Raw genomic sequence first — 27,624 nt, forward strand, 5'->3', positions numbered from 1 at the left:
GGCCAGGTCGACCCTTATAGCAGAGAAAAGTGAAGGTGCTGGAGTGGCCATCACAGTCTCCTAAACTCAATATCATTGAGCCACTTTGGTGAGATCTCAAATGTGTAGTTCATGCATGACAACCCAAGAATTTACGGGCCCTTGGAGGCTTTTTTCCAAGAAGAATGGGAAGCTCTACTACCTCAGAAAATCAAGGGCCTATTCCACAACTATCATTAATGACTGCCATCATTGATGCTAAAGGGGGCAATAAACAGTAGTAAGAACTAAGGGTATGCAAACTTCTGAACAGTGACCATCTTATTTTCCTTATAATTGTTTAATGCTTCTGCTATTCTGTAATGCCTTATAGTTTAATTTAGATTAAATTAAAAGTAAATTAAATGTGTTTTTGCCTGATCAGTCATCTTTTCTTTAAAGTATGGTACACATCTTAAAATTCTGCCAGGGTATGTAAACTTGTGTGCAAAAACTGCAGATAGATAGATAGAACACACACATAGTCAAGAGGTTTAATTGTTTCTATTAGGATGGGAAACACTCGTGGTTTAAGTATCTTAAATGGTGGTATGATTGTGGGTGCTTGCTGTTGTTGTTCTAGCACCTTGAAAAAGCAGCCTTCCTTACCCTTCAGATATGATAGTTTGAAGAGTTTACAAAGAGTGGTGCTATTAAAAACATTCTCAGATATGATAGTTTGAAGAGTTTACAAAGAGTGGTACTATTAAAAACATTCCATATGTGACACTTCTATGAGTGAAAACACCTTGTTAATGAAAGGGGTTGGAGGAAAGTGGACAAACACTGGCAAGATAACAGAAAGGTTATATATTCTCAAACAGCAGCTGTTTGTAACAGGTGTGCGGAGGGGAATCATTAAACAACAGCAACATTTATTTATATTGCACATTTTCATGCAACCACTGTAGCTCAAAGTGCTTTACAAGATGTTAGAGAGAAAATTACAAGAAAAGAAAAACAAATCAGATTAGGCAACAATATTAAAGATTAAGTAACAAAGAAAGAAAAAAAAACAAATGAATCTAAATGATCTCAAAAACCGATAAATATCATTTAGAAGAGTAGCTTCCTTATATGCAGTTTCTAAAGATGAGTCCAGTGATAAAGTCAGATGGCCGGGAGGAAAGAAAAAAAAACAAAAACAAAAAAAAACCTCAACCCGGAGAAAAAAAAACAAAATCTGCAGGGGTTCCTAGGCTAACCACAACTGTGCATTTTGCTTAATATACAGTATAAATGTTCTTAAGTCAATCCTATATGTTCTCAGACTTCATATGAGAAGATTTGATGAAGACAAATGGACAGCTGGAGCACTCCCCTTCATTCCATCCTCACAGGTGGCTGCATGGTGCTTTGATCAGAGGGTGGTGGCAGCATGGATCACCACCGCAGAAAAACTGGAAAAGACAGCAGAGAAAAATAAAGATTAGTACATGCACAACTTATCAAATCATGAAGTGGTTGGGCTATTGTTACAGAATACCACATCAGGTTTTGCTCCTGTCAGCTAAGAATAGGAAAGTAAGACTGAACTGTACATGTGATTACTGAAATTTGACAACTGAAGATTGAAAAAATGTCACCTGTTGTGAAAATTTTTTATTTCTTCTGCAAAATACCGATGATAGATTTGGTGTTTGGTGTCAGCAGTTCGGTTGGTTTTGCTATTGGAACATTTTTATGGCACACGTTTGGCCTGTTAATACAAGTGGTTTTTTTGAATACCACGGCATTTGTAAAAATCGTTGCTGACCATGTTCAGCTCTTTTTGTTCACAGTCCTCACTTTTTCAAATGAACACTTCTAGCAGTGTACTTTAATAGGGTCTACACAACCCTCAAGTCTCAATCCTATAGTGTTATTTTTGGATGTAGATGGGAAATTTGTATCGTGAATGTCTGGCCATCTGCACGATGGTATGGACTCAGCACATACCAGAATACTTAGGGAATGTTTCCAGCACCTTGTTAAGTCCATGCCAGGACGACCTTGAGCTGTAGAAGTAAAAGTGGGTCCAAACTGCTACTAGATGGGTGTGCCCAATGTCGTAACTGAGGGCAGGTAATGTATATGTATATTGTATATACTGTGAAGGACAACATGAATGGACTGTCTCATCCATTCCCATTCTTTGACTGGAGGCTGACATGACATGCCAGAATAGATGGATTGACACCCCGGTGGGGGAATGAAATAGAAGATCCTTATTTGGCTAGAGACCACTATAATGGAAAGAGTGGCGACGATAGACTTATCAAGACTGTATGCTCCCCATAATACTAGGTAATAGTGCTCCTGGACAGGTGTACCGAAGTACAGGCCTGCAGGGCCAACTGGGATATGTAGTCTCATTGGGCTGCCCTGCTATGTGCCAGGGGGAGCTGCAGGGGAGGAACATCCCTACTTTAGGAGGCTTCCGCTTGACCTAGAAATGCTTCTATTGGGCAATGTCCTGGCACCAGAAGGGCTCCTGTGTCTGGGATAAAAGAGGCCGACTTGCCTCACTTGGGGAGTCTGAGTTGGGAGAGGATTGGTGGACTAAGAAGGCATTGTGTTTATTGAAAGAAGCCTGTGCAGAAGTGTAGTGGTTAAAAAAAAAAACAAACAAGTAAATTTGAACCCTTCTGGTAAGTTATGTTTGGGGCTCTGAAACACTCCCTAGAGGTCACAATACATATGGGGTTAAAAAATACGTGTCAAAGTTAAAAGCAAAAGAAGCATGGACACCAAATACACAAAAAAAGAGTAGAGAGGTAAACAAAAATAAGAAAGTAAAAAGAGAGAGACACACAGAGAGAAAATGGGGGATGTATGGATGGGCAATGGATGTTGCAGATTTTGAAACAATGAGAAAGTTCTGCACTCAGCAATAGATTCTGAAAATGCTCCAATGACTTTGTATACTGATGACTTCTGGTAAATTAAATTATAAAGCACATTGCCAGCTGACCCCTGAGACAACTTTAGGAGAGCGCAAAGATACAACAACAACAACATTTATTTATATAGCACATTTTCATACAAATAATGTAGCTCAAAGTGCTTTTACATGATGAAGAAAAGAGAAAAAAAAGACAAAGTAAGAATTAAAATAAGACAACACAAATTAACATAGAATAAGAGTAAGGTCCGATGGCCAGATATACAGTATAAATAAACATTTGCCTGCTAGTGGTCCTAACACAGAAAAGCTTTCATTGGTAAAATACAAAAGAATATAGAAATGTGCAAAGTGTGTGTTTGGTGTGAAAGTGTACTATCTATACATACAGAGCAAACAGGATGGGACTACACAGTGGCAATAGGGAAAGGGTGAATATGATGCTAAGGCAGTTAGATGGGACTTATCGGGTGTTGGATGAAGTCTGTGAGTATACTTGAGCTGTGTGTATTGACAGTAGAATGTTTTACCTGATAATAGAGAAAAGTGTCTGGGGAAGAGAGCAAAACCTTTTCAGTTGTGTCATACCTTGAATTTTATTGTGCAGAACTGGAAAACAAAACTACCACCAAACTGGATATTCTGAAATGTTTTCCAAATATCTAAGGAATGCAACTTCAAGATTTTGTGAACCAGAATTAGTGTCTCAAGTGATATTGGCACACTAGACAGGTTCTACTTTCTCCACTATAAATATGATGGTGGTAGCATCATGTTATGAGGATACAGTAATTGTCCATCTGTTAGGAGTAGAGTTTGACATAATGAATAAATACTACTTACAACTTGCTTTTAACAGCCATTAACCATTAAAAGAGAAGAAGACGTATTTGCTTAAACCAAATAAAAATAAATATCCTCAAAAGGCTCAGTCAGAGTTACGATTTTAATCCTATATAAAATATGCTGCAAGACATCAGAGTTGTTATCTGTCACTGTTCCCCAAATATGTTCATGCAGCAAGAGAAATCTGAACAACTATTTCTCCTAACACAGTGAGAAATGTTATCAGGGACATATTTTTTTAAAAAGAATACAAGCTCTAGTTTTGAACAACTTGTTGAGCCTACAAATAAAAATGTGAAAACAGTATTTAATGTTGGCACACATTGTACTTAATGACCTTTTGAAGTGGTATGATGTTGACTCCAAACAGTCTTTTTAGCATTTACTACAAGAGATCAGGGTGCAATTCTGCATTGTTTTCCCTAATTTGGTAATACCTGATAAATAAGAACAATGTATAGCATTTGTATAAAGAGCCACATAGGGATTTAATGGTTCCTCATATGTGGAAATAAAACTGTTTCTTATTAAGTTTGTAATGTTAAATAGTATGTCTGGCATTGACACATGTATATTTTGAATGGCAAAAGATAATGTATTGTAGTTACTTTTATATTTAACAAACCAGAAAACTGATTTTTATATCCTTGCTTTTTATGTACATAAAATATGAAAACATTAGACATGGATTATGATTATGTAAGTTTTCATCCCAACCAGTTCATTTTTTTTAATTGGACTCCTATATTAATTAAGCAAGGTGTTATTTCTCATTTTTGTATGTTTTTGTTTGAATCCAGAAATTACAACATGGTTAATCAAATTTTAATTGAAGATTAAAGGATTTTGTATACTGTATGTTACACTATATTGGTGTCGTGGCTCAGAATTACATCTTAGTATGTTTAACCAAACAGCATTTTTGTTCTAAACAGAACAGGAGAAGTATTTGTTTTCATGTTCATTATTTCAGATGAAAAGTACTCCCTGTTGTGCCTAGTATACAAATATTGCAAAATGTACAAAAATATGGTTTAATCCTCAAAAAAATGTTATTTAATAGATGCAGAGTTAATTCTCACATTTTGCTCAGTTGAGATAGGAAAGGCACTGGCATTTGGGAGCCCTGAATTTGATGTGCAGTTTAGAAAATGCAACGAATAATGAATTGATTTGAAATATGAAATGTTTTCTTTTATATGTCATGGTTTGAAAAGTAATATGGTAGACATAGAAGTTATGAATATCATATAAAACATCATTGAAAATAAGCAATGTTAATCTTTTTTAATTTGCTTGTTTGTGTGGAAGTTGATTTCTGTGCAGACTCAATAGAATTGTTAGTTTTACTTTTGAAGTGGATAAAGTCAGAAGGAAAAACAGAATACTCTTTCATGCTAAATTTATTACAGAAGGTTGTTTCTTTATCAGTTTTTATCTTTTTGTGATTCATTTTGTTTAATCTAGGATTAGATAAAAATTGTACACTTTTGATTATTTTATTTAAAATTTCAGATGGAGTTCCTTTTGTGGAGCAAACTACAGGTGGACTATGCAGTGTTGCTTCAAGTACACTTGACAGTGTCCCTTCTTCTATATCCAGTCCATCCACTGACAGTGGCCTTGATCTGTCTTCTAAAACCCCCTCCAAAGAAGATCTTACTGACATAGAACACGGTAGTTCCTCATGCACAACTCCAGCTGCAACACCTTCGTTAGAACTTACAGCAGGAAATGTTTATCCAGGTTACAGTGATGAACAGGTATTGGGGTATTAATTTTTGATACTTTTGTATCAATTTTGAAAAGAGGGAGTAAGAATGAACTAGTATAGGAAATTGTTTTGTGTTTATAATAACTGGGAATGATGTCTTCCCATTTATTTTACTTAATACCTTTTAAAGGAAATAAAACATCGGAATGCTTTTGATATTCACTATAATGACATTCTAATCCTGCAGTATATAGATTACTTCAGAAGGATTCACATTCACACACTTGAACCACTAGCTGGCTGAGTGATTTACTAGAGGTTACATAGTGGTACAGTGCTAGAAGCTGAACCCTGCCATTTTGTGGTTTCCAACTTATGATTTAGCCAGTAATTCACATCACACATCACCACAGTCTTAGGACTGATCACCAACAATGATGAGAAGGCTTACTGGGAAATAGAGTAGAAATATCCTAATATATTCAAACATTACCTAATATTCTGGTTGCTGAATATACATTTGTACCATATGTGCTTTTTCATATTTCTGATTGACATTATTGCTTATAACACAGTTGATTAAAATCACCAGGGGAACAGTATAAACTTCAAATGAATGCAACACTTCAAAACACAGCCTACATGTTTTGATTATGAGATATCTTGGGGAAACCCTTGTTCAAGTTAGGAAATGCAGCCAAATAAGCTAAATGACAACTCGTGTATAATAATTCATATTTCCAAGTCATTAGTAGAATGTTCATTGACACGAGAAACATGTTAAACCGTTAAACAGATTGATATGATGTGTAGACTCATTAGTTCCCTAGTTGAATATTTGCATTGAAGAACTGCAATTCACATACTGTATACAACTTTACTTGAAACTTTCAGTTTTATAAATCTGATCTAGGGTGTGTTTTTTCATTTCACTCTCTCACCCCCTGAAGGGCGCAACATATTGAAACTGCCTCGCAACATCTGTCCCGCTTTCAGTGATGATGGAAGCCCAGTTGTAGCCCTAGGCTGTGGGTCTGGAGCGTGCATCCCATAACTTACCTAAAGGCCCCCCTGCAGATCAAAGCTTGTCGTCAGTCCTATGAAACATCAAGGACCAGTTGACAGGGGAATTCCCTTGGTTTACCTAAACAGCACTGCTTGGATGACATTGCCCTCTGCGACTGCCTAGGTTGCTTAATGGAATGACCAGCTTTGTGGGTTGGGAATAGTGTCACTGTCAACAATAGTTGATCGAGTGATGGCGCGTCATAAATCTTACTGCTTCATAGTGGACCTCAACCCTGGTCATTGATCGTGAGTCCTAGCTTCGTGGGGCAGCCCCCCAGACACTCAAAATGAATGAAGCCGTTAGGAGTCTGCATGAAATATTGTTAACATCAGTTCAAAAAAAAAAAAAAATTAGAGGAAACTTGGGGGGGCGTCATGTCAGTGCTCAAAAAGTTTTGGATTGGGGATACTCAAGCTGTAGTGGTTTTATGAGAGAAATGTTCTGTGTTTACTCTATGGCATTACACATCTGGCAGGTAGTATAGATTTTAAACCACAACGTTACTGGTTTGAGTTCTCACCCCGACTCAATGGTTGAACCTGCACAAGTTATTTAACCAGCATGTACTTTATTTGTTAAAATATGTATGCATACTTAAAAAGCCTGTAATGAGCATTGATCTTGTATGTTCCGTTAGATACAGTTGTTAACCTAATATACATTAGTAGTAATAGGTTTGAAGTTGTTAATAAATGATACTGATGTATTCAAAAATAATAAAGGAAGAAATGGTTGTAACATACCTGTTTATGCACTTCCATTGGTGGAACAGACAGGGAATTAAGGACTGTTAGGATTTGTTTCTTCTAGCTCTGAGTGATTCTTTTCATATCTTCTGCATAGAACGTAAACATGTAACAATATCTGAGACATGAAGCAATTGAATGTTTTTGCAATAATGTCAAAGATTATCATTAAGCCTCTCTTAGAGATACAGTATTTGTTGAAATAATATATCAGTGTAATCCTTTTTTTATGCATTAGGCAGAAAATCAACGAGTGAATAAAGTTCAGTCAACTTCAGTGGAATCAATTCCTGAGGTTTTAGAGGATCGAGATTCAATTATGGATCACTCAGACACCGCATCTGTGCATGATATGGACTATGTGAACCCAAGGGGAGTACGATTTACTCAATCTACACAGAGGGATGGTAGGTAAAAACTGGTTCATGCCAAATTTTAACTTAACGATCTACTGGAAAATCTTTGATTTATTTATATTATTTTGAACTTTCTTGTTCAGCTATGAACTCATAAATAGCTAGAACCCATGTCTGCAGCATCTAGCAAGGGATAGGAGACCATCTGTTGCATGGCATACATACAGTTAGGTCCATAAATATTTGGACAGAGACAACTTTTTTCTAATTTTGGTTCTGTATATTACCACAATGAATTTTAAATGAAACCACTCAAATGCAGTTGAAGTGAAGACTTTCAGCTTTAATTCAGTGGGGTGAACAAAATGATTACATAAAAATGTGAGGCAACTAAAGCATTTTTTTAACACAATCCCTTCATTTCATGGGCTCAGAAGTAATTGGACAGTTGACTCAAAGGCTATTTCATGGGCAGATGTGGGCAAGTCCGTCGTTATGTCATTATCAATTAAGCAGATAAAAGACCTGGAGTTGATTTGAGGTGTGGTGCGTGCATATGGAAGATTTTGCTGTGAACAGACAACATGCAGTCAAAGGAGCTCTCCATGCAGGTGAAAGAAGCCATCCTTAAGCTGCGAAAACAGAAAAAACCCATCTGAGAAATTGCTACAATATTTCAAGTGGCAAAATCTACAGTTTGGTACATCCTGAGAAAGAAAGCAAGTACTGGTGAACTCAGCAACGTAAAAAGACCTGGACGTCCACGGAAGACAACAGTGGTGGATGATCGCAGAATCATTTCCATGGTGAAGAGAAACCCCTTCACAACAGCCAACCAAGTGAACAACACTCTCCAGGGGGTAGGCGTATCCATATCCAAGTCTACCATAAAGAGAAGATTGCATGAAAGTAAATACAGAGGGTGCACTGCAAGGTGCAAGCCACTCATAAGCCTCAAGAATAGAAAGGCTAGATTGGACTTTGCTAAAGAACATCTAAAAAAGCCAGCACAGTTCTGGAAAAACATTCTTTGGACAGATGAAACCAAGATCAACCTCTACCAGAATGATGGCAAGAAAAATGTATGGAGAAAGCGTGGAACAGCTCATTATCCAAAGCATACCACATCATCTATAAAACACGGTGGAGACAGTGTGATGGCTTGGGCGTGCATGGCTGCCAGTGGCACTGGGACACTAGTGTTTATTGATGATGTGACACAGGACAGAAGCAGCCGAATGAATTCTGAGGTGTTCAGAGATATACTGTCTGCTAAAATCCAGCTAAATGCAGTCAAATTGATTGGGCAGCATTTCATGATGCAGATGGACAATGACCCAAAACATACAGCCAAAGCAACCCAGGAGTTTATTAAAGCAAAGAAGTGGAAAATTCTTGAATGGCCAAGTCAGTCATCTGATCTTAACCCAATTCAGCATGCATTTCACTTGTTGAAGACTAAACTTCAGACAAAAAGGCCCACAAACAAACAGCAACTGAAAGCTGCTGCAGTAAAGGCTTGGCAGAGCATTAAAAAGGAGGAAACCAGCATCTGGTGATGTCCATGAGTTCAAGACTTCAGGCTGTCATTGCCAGCAAAGGGTTTTCAACCAAGTATTAGAAATGAATATTTTATTTCCAGTTATTTAATTTGTCCAATTACTTTTGAGCCCCTGAAATGAAGGGATTGTGTTTAAAAAAAATGCTTTAGTTGGCTCACATTTTTATGCAATCGTTTTGTTCACCCCACTGAATTAAAGCTGAAAGTCTGCACTTCAACTGCATCTGAGTTGTTTCATTTAAAATTCATTGTGGTAATGTACAGAACCAAAATTAGAAAAACATTGTCTCTGTCCAAATATTTATGGACCTAACTGTATGCATGCATCGCATTCCTCCCAAATTCAGAGGTATTAGTCAATCTAACTTAGGGATAAGGGCAGAAATAGTTGAAAGTTGTGGAAGAAAATTTTAAATACAGACACCCTCCACTGGAATGCCCTGATTTAAGTAGTAAAACACAGGCAGGAGAAAGCGTCAATCATTATTCTTTATCTAAATCTCACAAGAGGCAACATGTGTTATTAGCAACATGTTACAAAGAAAAAAGTGTCCTCTGTGCTATATTTATACAATTCATTGATTAGGTCACTACTCCAAAAAAGGAATTCTTTACATAATCAGAAAACTTTTAACATGATTGGTTACACCCAGTTGCTAACAGGACATGGTAAATGTTGATACCTTAAATGACCAAATTTTGATTGATAGTTTCGTTAGCTTTGGATGTACGTGACTTTTAAAATATATTATTTTTTCATTCTTATTTTAGGAGACATGTAAGGTTCTCCACATTCGTCCTGTTTCTCATGGTTTAATAAGAACAGTGGTCTATTTTTTTATGATCTAGATGGGTACAAAAACTGGAAACTTAGTACTATAGAAGAATGGTTATGCCATAAATATAACATTTTCTCTTTAAGGAGTTATATAAAATAACAAGAAATGCATTTATCATAATAATAAGAAACTAACAGCATCAGCTTTGAAGAATTAGCTCAGAAGGATATGAGACTCAAACAAATGCTAGGTACACATTGGACCAGGATTCAAATTCAACTCTTACAAAGTTTAAAGTTGAATTACCAAGTTCGGATTTGAGCCAAGCTTTATAATGATTGCTATCCAATCCTCCTCAGTGTCACTCTTGATCACGGTCAGTTTTTTCAATTTTTGTATCTCTGCTAGGGCTGGGCAATTTAAACATAAAGATAATTATCGCAAAATAACTTTTCCTCAATAAGACATGGTCAATAGAACATCAATGGAACTCAATTCTTCTGTGTTTTGGCAGACAACACAAAATACCAATGATAATAAGAGTAGTACCATGCCAAATCAGTCATGTGGCGTGAACAGAATAACAGCCATATCAGGTTAGGTTGATGAACACAACACTGAGTATAGGAGTAGCAGCAGCACACGTGCTAAGGTTTGGGCTACAGCAGTCCTGCACAGCAGTATATCTGGAATGGGAGCAAGATAAAAGAGAAAATGTTAATGAAAAATTTTTAAAAATCGGTGTTACCAAAGAAGACACCAAGACAGACACAGCTCAAGGTTCAAAAGACGAGTACATTGTCAAAAAGAAGGGTCAGAGGAATTCAGTAGCATGGAGATATTTTAGCTATTTAAAGTCTGACAAGAAGGAGAGCAGTGTGCACTGCAAAATGTGTAAAAAGTATGTTTCCACAAAGACCGGTAATACCACAAATCTTTTGAACCATCTGAAGCAGTGCCATCCTTTAGAGCAGAGGTTTCCAAAACGTTGCTCGAAAGCTGCAGGTAGCTCGCAACCCCTTTCCAAGTAGCTCACCAAAGGGTTAATGAATCCTACATAAATTTGAAAACTTTATTAGTCAAATTGTGGTTGGTTGATCTTTCCAAAAAATCATATCACGGTCCACAATCTGAATTGCAATCTTATCTTTTCAATGTGGCATACACTTAAGAGAATATCCAGACTCAAACTCATCAAGACCTAAGTAACACTTTATTTTAAATATCAAATAAAGTTGAATTCAATTGTTCTCTCGTTCGCTAGCTAAGCGGAGTTCAGGAACACGCCCTGAAGCTGGCGAGTGAGTGAGGAAGGCCCCGCCCCCCCTCGGCCCACTGTCTCTCTCTTGGATTTGCACAAATAAATCAGTACTGCAAGAGAACTATGATACATAGCGAAATGAGAGAAGTCGCAAAATCAACCGGAATGTTCAAGCAAATTCTAGAAAAAAAAAAACAGATCTAAATTTGAGTAGCATGAAAGCAGACACACAGACATTGGATTTTATATATTATATACAAAAATATATACATATTATATACATATGAAAAAGTTTGGGAACCCCTCTCAGCCTGCATAATAATTTATTCTACTTTCAACAAAAAAGTTAAGTGGTATGTCTTTCATTTCCTAGGAACATCTGAGTACTGGGGTGTTTTCCGAACAAAGATTTTTAGTAAAGCAGTATTTAGTTGTATGAAATTAAATCAATATGAAAATCTGGCTGTGCAAAAATTTGGGTACCCTTGTAATTTTGCTGATTTGAATGCATGTAACTGCTCAATACTGATTACTTGCAACACCAAATTGGTTGGATTAGCTCCTTAAGCCTTGAACTTCATAGACAGGTGTGTCCAATCATGAGAAAAGGTATTTAAGGTGGTCAATTGCAAGCTGTGCTTCCCTTTGACTCTCCTCTGAAGAGTGACAGCATGGGATCCTCAAAGCAACTCTCAAAAGATCTGAAAACAAAGATTGCTCAGTTTAATGGTTTAGAGGAAGGCTACAAAAAGCTATCTCAGAGGTTTAAACTGTCAGTTTCAACTGTAAGGAATGTAATCAGGAATTAGAAGGCCACAGGCACAGTTGCTGTTAAACCCAGGTCTGGCAGGCCAAGAAAAATACAGGAGCGACATATGTGCAGGATTGTAAGAATGGTTACAGACAATCCACAGATCACCTCCAAAGACCTGCAAGAACATCTTGCTGCAGATGGTGTATCTGTACATCGTTCTACAATTCAGCACAATTTGCACAAAGAATATCTGTATGGCAGGGTGATGAGAAAGAAGCCCTTTCTGCACTCAGGCCACAAACAGTCGCTTGTTGTATGCAGATGCTCATTTAGACAAGCCAGATTAATTTTGGAACAAAGTGCTTTGGACTGATGAGACAAAAATTGAGTTATTTGGTCATAACAAAAAGCGCTTTGCATGGCGGAAGAAGAACACTGCATTCCAAGAAAAGCACCTGCTACCTACTGTCAAATTTGGTGGAGGTTTCATCATGCTGTGGGGCTATGTGACTAGTTCAGGGACTGGGGCCTTTGTTAAAGTCGAGGGTCAGATGCATTCATCCCAATATCAACAAATTCTTCAGGATAATGTTCAAGCATACGTCACAAAGTTGAAGTTACGCAGGGGTTGGATATTCCAACAAGACAATGACCCAAAACACAATTCAAAATCTACAAAGGCATTCATGCAGAGGGAGAAGTACAATGTTCTGGAATGGCCGTCACAGCCCCCCGACTTAATATCATCGAAAATCTATGGAATGATTTGAAGCAGGCTGTCCATGCTTGGCAGCCATCAAATTTAACTGAACTGGAGAGATTTTGTATGGAAGAATGGTCAAAAATACATCCATCCAGAATCCAGACACTCCTCAAAGGCTATAGGAGACGTCTAGAGGCTGTTATATTTGCAAAAGGAGGCTCAACTAAGTATTGATGTAATATCTCTGTTGGGGTGCCCAAATTTATGCACCTGTCTAATTTTGTTATGATACATATTGCATATTTTCTGTTAATCAAATAAACAATGTCACTGCTGAAATACTACTGTTTCCATAAGGCATGTCATATATTAAAAGGAAGTTGCTACTTTGAAAGCTCAGCCAATGATAAACAAAAATCCGAGGAATTAAGAGGGGTTCCCAAACTTTTTCATATGACTGTATTAATAAACCTTCAAAATAATGTGCAGTTAAAGTCTCAACAGCATTTCTGGAGCTTAGTAGAGCCAGATAACTATAAGAATCTTCACCAAGCAGCACTGAAAATGTCTGCTTTGTTTGGGTCTACATACCTCTGTGAGTCTGCCTTTTCTGAAATGAATGTCATGAAATCAAAGTGCAGAACAAGAGTGACAGATGAACATTTAAATGACTCCAGAAGAGTGAACCTAAGTGGCTACACTCCACCATATACCTCTCTTGTTGACTCCATGCAGTGCCAGTCATCTCACTAACTAAAAAAACACATCACATATCCAACTGGACATGTGAATACTCTTGTGAAGTGAAACAGCGACATGTAACAAAATGACAAATGAATAAGGAATATCTGTGTATTTGGAATTGCACTGTATTGTTTTGACAGCATTCATGTTTTAATTCAATAGTGTGAGATACACTAGAAAATGCATACAGACATACAAAATGCACTTGCAGTTGAAGTAAATATTTTTTGTGATGTTTTAATGCAAAATGTGAGTTGTGGACACCAACATTTTGTAAATGTTCAGGTAAAACAAGCTTATTCAGTTTGTTTGGGTTGAAATAAGCTATAAGAATAAATGTTAGAAAACATGAGTAGCTCTCGGCCATTTTCAGTTTGTAAAAGTAGCTCTCAGAGAAAAAAAATGTTGGAGACCCCTGCTTTAGAGCATCCACAATGCAAGACTTAACAGTCCTAGACCCAAGCCAGTGCTGCACTAGTGGGGATTTCTTGTACCTTTTTTTTTCCTTAGAGCATAATTTGACAAAAATTGAGTGAATATGTCAATTTTGTTTATGTTCTCCATAGTTTACATTTGGAAGCTGCTTGAAATTGTACTGAGGCTATATAGAGAATGTTTTTGTCTATTTATTTTGGGGTTTGTTTCCCAACCGTTTAAAATAGTTTAAATCTATTCAAAGGAAAAGGATATAGTATAGAGGTGTTTTATTGAGATTTTTACTCTGTTTTAATACCTACTTTATTTATTTGGAACTGACCAAAGAGTTTACTTTGTGTTTTCCTCTAAAACTTGAAAGCTTTAAGATTTAAATTTTAGATTTAAGATTTTAGATTTAAAGTTTTATTTTATTCATCTGGAATTGACCAACAAATTTAGTGTGTTTTCCTGTAAAACTTGAACACCTCTGACTGGTCAGAATTGAGACTTTTTATTTTGTATTGCCTAATTTATTTATTTGGAATTAACCAAAGAATTTAGTTGTGTATTTTGTTTGTGTTCTCTTGTAACACTTGAAACATTTAACTGGTCGTAATTAATATTTTAGTTTATTATATATACCTATTTTATTTATTTGAAATATAGTTTTATAATGTTCTACAGTACATTTCTCATGTTGAAAATATGACAGAAAATAAATAAAATGTAAACTGAAATTAACCTTATGATATCTTCATATCTCACTAGGAGCAAAAAGGAACCTTAAAGTTTGACAGAAATAGTGGTTTGATTTACAACATGATATATATTGATATCGACTCATATGAATAAAAGTATTGTGAAAAGATTATTTTCCGTATCACCTAGCCCTAGTCTTAGCATAAGCGTGCTAACTAAAGAAGACATGTCAAATGTTTGGTTACACTTTCAGCCAAAGTCAATAATAAGAAGTTTTCACTGTACTGCAGAAGACATTAAAATCTTCCCGCTGTAGACAAAGATTATTTTTATTTTAAATGTGTCTGATCGTGCAACAAGCCAGGAAGCCAGGTGTTAAGGGCTCTGTGAGTTTTTTTTTTAATTTAAAATTGCCCAAACTATAGTTTCATTTCTTAAATTATATGGAAACAACAAACATACTACAATAAGTATCTGTTTCCTAAATTAATCTGCAACAGGTATTACTACTGTGTGAAGGAAGAACATACTTCTAATGTAGACAGCCAGTTTAAGTCTCTGGTACAGGGCAATTCAGAACACAGGTCATGTTTTTTGCTTATAAAGTATTGTTGCATTTTCAAACATTATGAGTCATGTTTTTTTTTTATTAACTGTGAAATCAAGTGGTTTTTTTTTGTTTTTTTTTTTTATTTTATTTTCCTTTTTCTTGTCCTTAAATGGTTATGCAGGTGCCACATTGGTTCCTTATGGCCTTCCATGTATTCGGGAGCTTTTCCGTTTTCTTATTTCTTTAACCAATCCTCACGATCGACATAACTCTGAAGTAATGATCCACATGGGCTTGCAGCTATTGACGGTGGCTCTGGAGTGTGCACATATTTCCAAGTTCCAATCTTTACTTGGCCTTGTTAAAGATGAACTTTGCCGACATCTTTTCCAAGTAAGAGTTTTCTTTTTTTGTAAATGATCTGAGGTAACTGAAAATAATAAACAAAAGTTTTGTGTAAATTTCACTTCAATAGGGCTATTTCGGAAAGTAGCAGCTGAGTTGAATAAATTTGCACCCAAATTTACGAGCGAAGGATGTAAAATCTGTTTAAATGTAGCTCTATATACAGTATTATTATTTGTATTGATTGTATGCCTTTATAAATGTATTTCATTTGAATAACTTAAGCATTTTAATATAGTACAGTAACAACATCTATAATCAGGATATAGCTAGTTTTGAACTGTTGTTTTAAGCTATAAATGTAATGATATTGAAATTAGAAAGGGATTTTAAATCATATGAAGTCTTTGATTGAATTTAATTTTTATCAAATTTAATGTATTCACATTATTTTATTAATAAGTGTTTTTTTTATTATTATATTTTTTTATTCTAGCTCCTAGCCATAGAGCGCATGAACCATTATGCTGCTTCCATTAAAGTATGTTTTCTTCTTTTTGAAAGTATGAGAGGACATCTTAAATTCCAGCTTGAGGTCAGTATGCCTTTAAAATGTTTTGAGCCGTAAATGATATTCAAAGAAATTCCCTTTTTTCTATTTTATTATGGGTGCATCTTATAGCTTTGTGTTTGGTATGAGCCTAAATACAATGCTTTTGGATCTTTGACATATTCCTGTAATTATTATTTTTCAACCCACTGCTTTAAAGAGTACGTAAGGTGAAGCTAACATTTTTTCTAAGGTTTTGTTTACTTTTAAGTCCTCTTTGCAATAATGTTTTAAATGTGCCATCAAAAATTCTTGTTTTGCTTCTATGTAATTTGTTTTGTGTACTCAGTCATTTCCTGTTTAACTGTTCAACTTCGATATTCATATGATTTAATGTATAGATATTAAATACGCTCAGTTTGTCCTGTTTTTCTGATGAAGCCTTAACCTCACTTGCACTGTCGATAAAAGACCACCTTACTGGTTTAACATAGCAGGTAGCTTTTAATTCAGGAATGATTGAAAAATATGGCATGTTGTAGCCACTGAAAATGTTTTTGCTACCTTAAAAAGTTATTTAGATGTTAAATATTTATATAATTGTAGAAAAAAATATCTTTTCTATGAGTTAGTGATGATGGATGGACATTATTGTGATGGTTGCTTATCTTTTTGAAGAAATCTCCTTAACATTAAATAATACATGTTATTTATATACTGTAGCACATTTTCCATACTTAAATTGCTTATCAGTCTGAGGAATGAAGGCATCACATTTTAAGCAAGTTTAAAACTTTTTTTTTTTAGGTTTATATGGAGTCCTTTTACCTGTGTACAGGATACATCAGCATACTGTACAACGTGTCACCATTCTCTGATGTTTAGAGATGGATATTATATGTTTTTTGTATAATCTTAGTCCAAAACCAAATATATACACTAGAATTTTCAACAACTGAATTATCTTAACATTTTTTAAACGGACAAAGTTTTATACCAGGGGTTTCAAATGTTTTACAATCACAGTAGTATGAATGAAAGTGAACAGGATTTAAAAGTAACTAAAATGTAAGAGCACACAGACATCCAAGTGAAATGTGCAGCAATCTATCAACTCCCTTTTGATGACATATTCTATAGAATTTTGCATTGATGAATACAGCATTCCTTTAGAACATTAGAAAAATTCTGATGAGAATACCTTTTAATTCCAACATACCTCACTAATCCTATCTGCTCAATTCCTCCATCATAATCTCATAAAATTACTCTTACTCTGTACCACACTTACCTGGTAGTTTATTCTCTTTGTCTAAAATGTGTGCTATACTTACCTTTTGGTTTCCACCTTTGTACCTGTGTAATTTTAAAGTAACAACATGGATCCACTGTACTAATTCCTTTTGTGTTTTTAAATGCCTCAGTCATGTCACCTCTTAATCTTTGTTTACTTATACTGAAAAGGTTCAACTTCAGTCTTTTCTTATAACTAATGAGTAAACCCTGTTGAATTCTCTTTTCCTCAAGTTCATTGAAAACGAGAAAATATCCAAGTATTTTTGACAAATTGGCAAAATACATTGATGTCAATCGGCAATGAATTAGATATGAGTGGTTTACAATGGTGCAGTAGTCTTTTAAGGTTCCCTGAGGCCATGAGAAGTGTCTGTCAACTCTGTTGGACTGATTATTGTGGCCAAATATGTGACCTGAGCTGTGAGGCAGCAGTTCTAACCAGTGTGCCACCATGCCTACCTCAGATAAAAAGCAAACTCTTGAGTCCAAAAAGTCTTTTATCCACCTCTGTGCATCTCTTGACCAAGTAACACCCATAGACCCAGGGACCTTATCAATCCGTGGTACACAGTGGCATGCAAAAGTTTGGTCACCCTTGCATAAATTGTCTGTTACTGTGAATAGTTAACACTAGAATCCCTGAAACCTGTGAAAAAAGTCATAATGCCTGGGCACCTTAGATTCCTTTGCACCTCTTCATGAGCGTCTTTGTTTTGCAAATGTGTCAATCAGCACAACCAGCAAGCAGCCTGCTGTTCCATCCCCCACTGATGCAGCTGAAGTTTTCTCAGCTCAGGTCTCTTTATTTGGGTGTGAGGTGCATGGAATTGTATTGGGTAAATAATATATCGTTATTTGGAATACATACATTTCATGAGTGTTCTGTGTCTACAAAGATCTGGGTAAGTGTAGGAGGACAGGAAATTTTGAGGCAAGAAAAGATGAACACATAAAAAAAAAACTTTTTCCATGTTAAAGTAATAATGACTTGAAGTGTATAATGTGTGAAGACATTAGTCCAACTATCAAATAAACACAAGCGCTTTTATTCAAGAATACAGTGGACCCTTGACTTACGAACTCAATTCATTCGCGAGGGCTGGTTGTAACTCAAGTTGGTTGTAAGTCAAGACTATTTTTCCCATAAGAAATAATGGAAATGCCCTTAATGTGTTCCGAACCTCCCACAGCAACACCTACTTAACTTTTTTTTTTTTAATAAAAAAGGGTTGTATAATGTGCATAATTTACCAAAAACACCAATAATTTTTCTAATGTACTAACCAAAAAGTTATAAAAAGTGCCTAGCCTACCAGAAGCAACAATTTCATACTGTACTCACCATTTAAGTTGGCATCTTTGGCTTGCAGGAAGGAAGGAGGAGGAGAATGAAATGGAAGGTGGTTATTGTTTGGAAGGAGTTTCCTTATACAAATCTTTTCTTTGTAAAATTGTCGAGATGGTAGATTTCGACATGCTGTACATATTAGCGAGATTGGTCACATGAATGCCACTCTCATATTTCCACACAATTTCCTTCTTCGTTTCGATTGTGATCGCTTTATTTACCTTCGTTACCTTCTCTTCCTTCCTTAGCAATTATCGAAATAAATTATATAAATCACTGCACTGACTGAAATTACGTCCACAAACACATGTATCTGGGCTCAAACTGACGTTTACAAATGCTCTCGGCTGTTTGTTTACAATCGCACAAGCAGATACATGTGACCGCATTCAGGTCGTAACGCAAGATGTTGGTCGTAATTCAAAACAAAAATTTTGGTCGTAAACCAAGTTGTTCGCATGTCAGGCCGGTCGTATATCAAGGGTTGACTGTATAACCAAAGAAAAAAAAAATCATTCGATTTACATGTTCCTTTCAATGAGTTAAAAGCCCAAGCTCAAATGTCATTTGACAGAAAGTGGACATGTCTTCTTGGATGGTGCTGAGGTAAGAACTGCTGTATTATAACCAAAAGGTTGCGGGTTTGACTCCGGGTCAGTTTTGAGTAGCGAGCTGCTGTTATTATTACAGTCAAATAATAAAAACATAAATTTGATTTGAGTCTGTAACACCCGGTGTAAATTTTTTCCACCTGTAAAAGATATTGCTGAAGGGATATAAGCAGACTCACAAACGCTGGTGAAACATGTCTTCTTAGTGTCTTGTTGTCACTTGATTTTTTTTTTGTTATTCAGTTTTATTCTTGAATAAAACACACTTGTTTTCGTTATACCTTTGCAAAAGTGTATTTTATATTCCAGTAATCACTTGAATGAGATCAGATCTGTTTCTGCCTCTCTCGTGCATGCACACACACATCCATGCATGGAAACATCACTATTTGAAAACGCTATGCCATTTGAACATGAGTTATCATTTGAACATGTTTTTTTTCGATCTGTGTTATTGTACATAGTACGTACACCATCAGCATGGCACTTTCAGATCTAAACATTAGCGTGGAGAATTACTCGCATACTAAAGTCTCTTTAGCTGCAGGTGGAAGTTCCCATCCCATAAGCCATAATCAGGAAAATCAAAATAAATAATCGCTTGAAATATATCACTCTGTGTGTAATGAATCTATGTAATATATGAGTTTCACTTTTTGAACTGAATTACTGAAATAAATTAGCTTTTCAATGATATTCTAATTTATTGAGATGCACCTGTATAAGAAAAACATATGTTTGATTTGAGTCTGTAACAGGCAGTGTAAATTATGATACTTGTAAAAGTTAGTGCTGAAGGGATAAAAGCAGACACAAACACGCTTGTGAATAATTTCTTCTTGGTGTCTTGTTGAGTCAACGGACAGCACAGTGTCAATGGTGGGTGTTACTTTTCCTCACACATGGACATTCACATCAACATGTCTTTTTTTTTCTTCTATTTTATTCTTGGATAAAAGTACACTTTTGTAATAAAATTGTTTTAGCAGTGCATTCCATGAATAAAATTCAGGAAGTGACTATTTAGTATTGGCTTCTACAGCTCTGTGTTGTCATGCTGGCCTTGCAAAAGCATCATGGGGCAATGGGAAAAAAAGTTCACTTTTCTTTCAGAGAACAATTTGTTGAAAAAGATCACTGACAAACCAAGCAAATTCAGTGTTAAAACCCTTTATTGTATTTCACCAATCAGCATTACAATAGACTTATAACATTCTCTCCGAGGATTAGTTGAATTGCTCTTCTCAGAACTTTTTCTGTCGCTGCTTTAGTCACCTGGAGATCAAAACTGCATGCAGTGGTCCAAGTGAGGCCTAACCTGTGTATTATATACTATAGTTTAAGCACCACCCCCTTTGACTTATACTCCACACATCATGCTTTATGACCCAAGATTTTGTTAGCCATCTTAAAGGCTTCTGTACACAATCTGGATGTAGATACAGGAAAGTTCACTATGATTACTACGTCCTTCTCATAAGAGGTACTTTCAGGTTTCAGACCTCCCATTGTGTATTAAAGTCTTAAATGATATAGAACAAACTGATATACACTTTGCAAGTAAAATAAATTGCTCAAATTTTGATTTTTAGATGTATTTAAAAAGGTTAATGGATATAATTACCTCGGAAAACCCCAGAATGCCTTATGAAATGAAGGAAATGGCTCTTGAAGCAATTGTTCAACTTTGGAGAATTCCTAGCTTTGTGACAGAGCTCTATATCAATTATGACTGTGATTTCTACTGCTCAAACCTATTTGAAGAACTGACCAAGCTACTTTCCAAGGTACTTTTATTGAAGTAATTTATGTACTAGCTCTGTTTACCTAAAATATGTATTTTGTTGTCTTGAAATTTTCTAGGTTCTGCAGCAGAATTGTAGAGTTTCCTTCTTCTGACATGCATGTAATATTTTCTTGTTTTTTTTTTTTCACCTCAACTTGTCAGAATAAATATTGGACAAAAAACAACATTTTAGGAGCAGGCATAAAATGCATATACATAATTAATAATACTTAAACAATGGTGGCATATAAAGTTTTTTAAGTAACTCTACTTTAAATATTTAAAGTAAAGTCATGTTTAGGTTTGGCTGTCTGAGCACTTTCATTAATAATTAGGACTTTTTTTCTGCCAGCCCTTATAGAAATGTTGTTTCAGGATCTAGAATAAGCAGATATCATACTCATTAAACTAGAAATATCACTAACCTGAAGCACTTTTGGAAGAAGTAGTTGGCCAGTATTTGTTCACATTCACAGCAAATAATGGAAATGTTTATTTGAAGTTATTTCTCCTTAGATTTGTACAAATAGTTTGTGTGTATTCAGGGATATTTATCATTTTGATGAATGTTTGTCAACTGTTTTTAAAAAATAAATTAAATAAGTTTATGATCTTCAGTTTTATCGAACTACACTGTGTGCACAGTTATTAGGCAAGTGAGTATTTTGACCATATCATTGTTTTTATACATATATTCCAAGTCCAAGCTGTATAAACTTGAATGTTTTTTGGATTTAAGCATATAAAGTGATGTGTGCTTGTGTAATGAGGGAGGGTGTGGCCTAAGGAGATCAACACCCGATTTCAAGGTGTGCATAATTATTAGGCAGCATATTTTCCTCAGGAAAAATGGGTGAAAAAAGAAATTTAACTGACTCTTAAAGTCAAAAATTGTTGCAAATAGTCAACATGGTCGCAAAAAATGTGTTGAGAAAAAAAAGATGCAAATTAACTGCCAAAGATTTGAGAAGAATCAAACATGAAGCTACCAGGAACCCATTATCCTCCAGTGCTGTCATATTCCAGGACTACAACCTACCAGGAGTGCCCAGAAGTACAAGGTGTTCAGTGCTGAGAGACCTGGCCAAGGTAAGGAAGGCTGAAATCCGACCACCACTGAACAAGACACATAAGTTGAAATATTAAGACTGGGCCAAGAAATATCTGAAGACAGATTTTTCAAAGGTTTTATGGACTGATGAGATGAGAGTGACTCTCAACGGACCAGATGGATGAGCCCGAGGCTGGATCAGTAACGGGCACAGAGCTCCACTTTGACTCAGATTCCAGCAAGGTGGAGACAGGGTACTGGTATGGGCTGGTATTATTAAAGATGGGCTAGCTGGACCTTGTTGGGTTAAAGATTGACTCAAAATCAACTTCCAAACCTAATTCCAGTTTTTAGAAGACACTTTCTTTAAACAGTGGTACAGGAAAAAGTCTGTATCTTTCAAGAAGACAATAATTTTTATGCAGGACAGTGCTCCATCACATGTATCGAAATAGTCCACAGCGTGGCTAGCCAGTAAAGGCCTTAAAGATGAAAGAATAATGACATACCCCCTTCTTCACCTGACCTAAACTCTACAGGAGATGGGAGATTTACGGGGAAGGAAAACAGTACACCTCTCTGAACAGTGTCTGGAAGGCTGTGGTTGCTATGGCACAAAAAGTTGATTGTCAACAGATCAAGAAACTGACACACTCCATGAATGGAAGGCTTATGACTTTTATTGAAAGAAAGGGTGGCTATATTGGTCACTGATTTTTTTTTTTTTTAATGTCAGAAATGTTTATTTTTAAAGTTTGAGTTGTTGGTTATTTTCATCTGTTAAAGTGATAATAATAAACAAAGTGACATGGGAAATTTTCGCTTTTCCTTTAGTTGTGTAATAATTCTGCACACTAATAGTTTCCTAATAATTGTGCACACATACGTATTCCCCCGAGAATGTTCACATTCACATTTCCTTTGTAAAACATTCAGGTTTCAAGCTTATTAACATTTTGATTGACTGATAACACTTTGTTTGTTCCATATTAAAATTAATCCTCAAAAATACAACTTGCCTAATAATTGTGCACCCAGAGTATGGCTGAACATTTGAAATTCCATCCATCCATCCATTTTCCAACCCGCTGAATCCGAACACAGGGTCACGGGGGTCTGCTGGAGCCAATCCCAGCCAACACAGGGCACAAGGCAGGAAACAATCCTGGGCAGGGTGCCAACCCACTGCAGACATTTGAAATTATTCTTCCTAAAGTATGCAGTAATACTAAAATGAGGAAAAAACTTTTATTATACCACAATATAAACATTTTCTACATGTTGTCTTTGTGTTGTCATGTAGCTATTTCATTTTACATTATTATAAATAGGACTACTGAGATAGATGGAATAAAAACTTTAATATCTATTTGTTCCATTAACCAGGCTTTATAATTCAAAAGAGAAATGCTCCAACCTTAAATGCTAGGCATCCTATGGGGTATTTTGGGGTCAGATTGATTGGCAGCCAGGCATCTCCCTGATATTTGAAATGACTCGGCTAATAACCTTTTAAGTTGAAACAAATATGTGTAGTTTGAAAAAGTTAAGTATTGTAAAAAATTCCAATATGTGAAGCATTAAAATTATATTATTGTAAAGGAAGATGTTTTGGGAGAACATTTATAATTCTAGTGTACTAGCAACAAAACATCTAAGTGTAGATATATTTTGACTTCTCAAAACTGGAAAATATGAGTACCATCTAAAGAAGTTCAACTTTAACATCTTTGCCAATTCCTCCAGGTTTTGGATATAGGGTTTATATAACAGGGACTTTGCAATAGCACTTCCGACTACACTTAATTTAATTTTTGCTGTTGATGTATACCCATTGTCAGTGCTGCCTGTAGTTATGTTTATGCTGACTCTTAATATTTAAACTAATACACTCATATATTAAAATTACCTGGGCACACTGTTTTTAAACTATGTGATACATCCATTAGTATAGATATCCCATTTTTATCTTCACTTTGGCTCACTTTTAGGCCCGACTGCTAGATTGTGCCCTGTGATTTTCAATGAAAAAGAAAACAAGGCTTGTAAATGTTAGTTTAAATCATTAAATATATTAACCAGAGCTGTTATATGCTGAGTGGTTAATTTGTTAAGAAATACATTGCTTCCCTTGGAACTCACAGTGTAATTAATGACAATATTATTTATACAGAAAAAATGGGTGGCCAGTTTGTAGTAGAATGTTTGTGTGTAGATTTTAGATGTACAATAGGTAAAACTGTAGGTTTAAGTAGCTTAGAACATAGCATGGTGGCTTACAACAGACACCAACAAATAAGTGTTTCATGATATACAGGTATATGTTCATCATCATTCGTGTTTATTTGTTTACAAAGGTATATGTTCATTTCATTGGGGTATGGCAAACCAACACTATTCTCTATTTGATTACATTTTTTACTAATATTAGTAATAGTATTTTAAATATAATTATTTAGGAACAATTCATTACGTCATAGAAGGTAACATATAATGTTATATTGTTTCTTTCAGAATGCTTTTCCAGTCACTGGGCAGCTTTTTACTACTCATCTTCTATCACTTGAAGCATTGCTAACTGTCATTGACAGTACAGAAGCACATTGCCAAGCCAAAGTATTAACAAATATGACACAGAAGGAGAAAACCGATGATATCAAACCTGTTCAGGATCACAACAGTGCACAAGAAACTGCGGGTAAGCAATGAAGTATCAGCTTTTTTATCTTGCTAAATAAAGAATTGTGTAGTATTCATTTTAAAATAAAATTCATCTTTTTTTCTGCTCAACTGGCTTACTCTTACCAGCTTATAAATATTGGGATAGTAGTTTTATAAGACAAAAAGCTTGTTTGTTATTACCATTTTCACAACTTTTAGGGATATACAGTTAGGTCCATAAATATTTGGACAGAGACAACTTTTTTCTAATTTTGGTTCTGTACATTACCACAATGAATTTTAAATGAAACAACTCAGATGCAGTTGAAGTGCAGACTTTCAGCTTTAATTCAGTGGGGTGAACAAAACGATTGCATAAAAATGTGAGGCAACTAAAGCATTTTTTTAACACAATCCCTTCATTTCAGGGGCTCAAAAGTAATTGGACAAATTAAATAACTGGAAATAAAATATTCATTTCTAATACTTGGTTGAAAACCCTTTGCTGGCAATGACAGCCTGAAGTCTTGAACTCATGGACATCACCAGATGCTGGGTTTCCTCCGTTTTAATGCTCTGCCAGGCCTTTACTGCAGCGGCTTTCAGTTGCTGTTTGTTTGTGGGCCTTTCTGTCTGAAGTTTAGTCTTCAACAAGTGAAATGCATGCTCAGTTGGGTTAAGATCAGGTGACTGACTTGGCCATTCAAGAATTTTCCACTTCTTTGCTTTAATAAACTCCTGGGTTGCTTTGGCTGTATGTTTTGGGTCATTGTCCATCTGCATCATGAAACGCCGCCCAATCAATTTGACTGCATTTAGCTGGATTTGAGCAGACAGTATGTCTCTGAACACCTGAGAATTCATTCGGCTGCTTCTGTCCTGTGTCACATCATCAATAAACACTAGTGTCCCAGTGCCACTGGCAGCCATGCACGCCCAAGCCATCACACTGTCTCCACCGTGTTTTACAGATGATGTGGTATGTTTTGGATAATGAGCTTGTTCCACACCTTCTCCATACTTTTTTCTTGCCATCATTCTGGTAGAGGTTGATCTTGGTTTCATCTGTCCAAAGAATGTTTTTCCAGGACTGTGCTGGCTTTTTTAGATGTTCTTTAGCAAAGTCCAATCTTGCCTTTCTATTCTTGAGGCTTATGAGTGGCTTGCACCTTGCAGTGCACCCTCTGTATTTACTTTCATGCAGTCTTCTCTTTATGGTAGACTTGGATATCGATATGCCTACCCCCTGGAGAGTGTTGTTCACTTCCACATACAAGCACCACACCTCAGATCAACTCCAGGCCTTTTATCTGCTTAATTGATAATGACATAACGATGGACTTGCCCACACCTGTACATGAAATAGCCTTTGAGTCAAGTGTCCAATTACTTTTGAGCCCCTGAAATGAAGGGATTGTGTTCAAAAATGCTTTAGTTGCCTCACATTTTTATGCAATCGTTTTGTTCACCCCACTGAATTAAAGCTGAAAGTCTGCACTTCAACTGCATCTGAGTTGTTTCATTTAAAATACATTGTGGTAATGTACAGAAACAAAATTAGAAAAAAGTTATCTCTGTCCAAATATTTATGGACCTAACTGTATTTGCATAATTAAACTGAGCCTTTCTTGCATAACTCAAATTATAGGGACCAGATCCTAGATTTGTGTTGCCTTATTTAAAATTTAGATAAAGTTAACCAGGCAAATTTTTCTTTAAATGAAATTACACTTATATTTTTAAAATTACAGTTTAACATTTCCCCCAAATGGTGTTAAAGGAATGTCCTTGGGATTTTCAGCGCAAGAGAGACTCCCAGTCCTTGCAACTCAGTAGAGCAGGAGTGTCCAATATGTTGATCGCGATCGGAAAGGTAGTGCAAATAGATCACATTGCATTAAAAAAATTGATGTTAGTCTATCATATACCCTCCCTATGGCATTTGCCACTTGATTGACATACAGGGCGGTCAGTCTGAGATCTCTTTTCTTCTAGCACATGGGTCATCCCACACGCACGATCAGACGCGCAAGCTACTGCAAAACTCCGGCTATCTAAGTGATCTAGTTAGCCTTACAATTTATATTGACTAAAGAAGAGATATGAATAAAAAATTGGTAGGGGGGTTGGACATGTGGAATTGGAAGAAGAATTTTTTTTCTCACAGTGTCACAATCGAAGTGCATTTGTCTGATCTGTCAATCTATCATTACTATTCCAAAGAAGGTATGTGTGGAAAGGCACTTTCGAACTGTTCATAAAAATTATGAAACTGACTTCCTTCCGAAAAGCCATCTGAGAAAGAGAAAGGTGAGGGAACTAAAATCGCATTTAATTGGCTGAATTCAAAAGCAAAGACAGACACCGAAGCATCATTCCAAGTGACTCACTCGATCATTAAGCATAAGAAGTCCTTCCAAGATGGAGAGATGATAAAAGAGGCCTTCGTTGAGGTAGATGGCTAGGGGGAAATTCCTGCTGAGATTTCGAGACCACTGGCCAGAGATAAAGGAGTTTCTCCTTGTCATTAAGCAACTTAATGACGATCAATGGCTGCTAGACTTGGCATTTATTTTACCGATCTGACCAACATGTTGAATGACCTTAATTTACAGCTGCAAGGAAAAAATGAAACTATGGTCAATATGATTAGCCCAGTTAATATTTTCAAAAGAAAGCTACAGTGCCATAATTTGGGGAACATCCAAAACCTTGCGTCAGAGCTGGAGACGCAATGGACAGCATAGGCTACACAGAGCAGACTGAAAATTGCCTGTCAGACTTTGACAGATGGTTTCAAGACTTTGCTTTACTTGAGCCAATCGCTGCATTTATGTGCGATCCATTTAGGGAAGATGTTGAGGGTGATTCACTC

The 27,624-nt window shown here is 36.0% G+C and overlaps 1 protein-coding gene across 2 annotated transcripts in view; it reads left to right on the forward strand.

Moving 5' to 3' along the window:
• Window positions 1–27,624, forward strand: part of gbf1 (golgi brefeldin A resistant guanine nucleotide exchange factor 1) — a 338,792-nt gene that overhangs the window by 239,957 nt on the left and 71,211 nt on the right. For both annotated transcript variants that reach the window (XM_051922800.1, XM_051922799.1), the window contains exons 10-15: window positions 5,264–5,511; window positions 7,516–7,684; window positions 15,283–15,494; window positions 15,943–16,041; window positions 20,844–21,038; window positions 24,603–24,786. In XM_051922800.1, coding sequence (XP_051778760.1) covers window positions 5,264–5,511; window positions 7,516–7,684; window positions 15,283–15,494; window positions 15,943–16,041; window positions 20,844–21,038; window positions 24,603–24,786 — 1,107 coding nt within the window. The remainder of the gene's footprint in view (window positions 1–5,263; window positions 5,512–7,515; window positions 7,685–15,282; window positions 15,495–15,942; window positions 16,042–20,843; window positions 21,039–24,602; window positions 24,787–27,624) is intronic.

The sequence above is a fragment of the Erpetoichthys calabaricus genome, chromosome 2, assembly GCF_900747795.2.
Source record: "Erpetoichthys calabaricus chromosome 2, fErpCal1.3, whole genome shotgun sequence".
NCBI classification, from domain to species: Eukaryota; Metazoa; Chordata; class Cladistia; order Polypteriformes; family Polypteridae; genus Erpetoichthys; species Erpetoichthys calabaricus.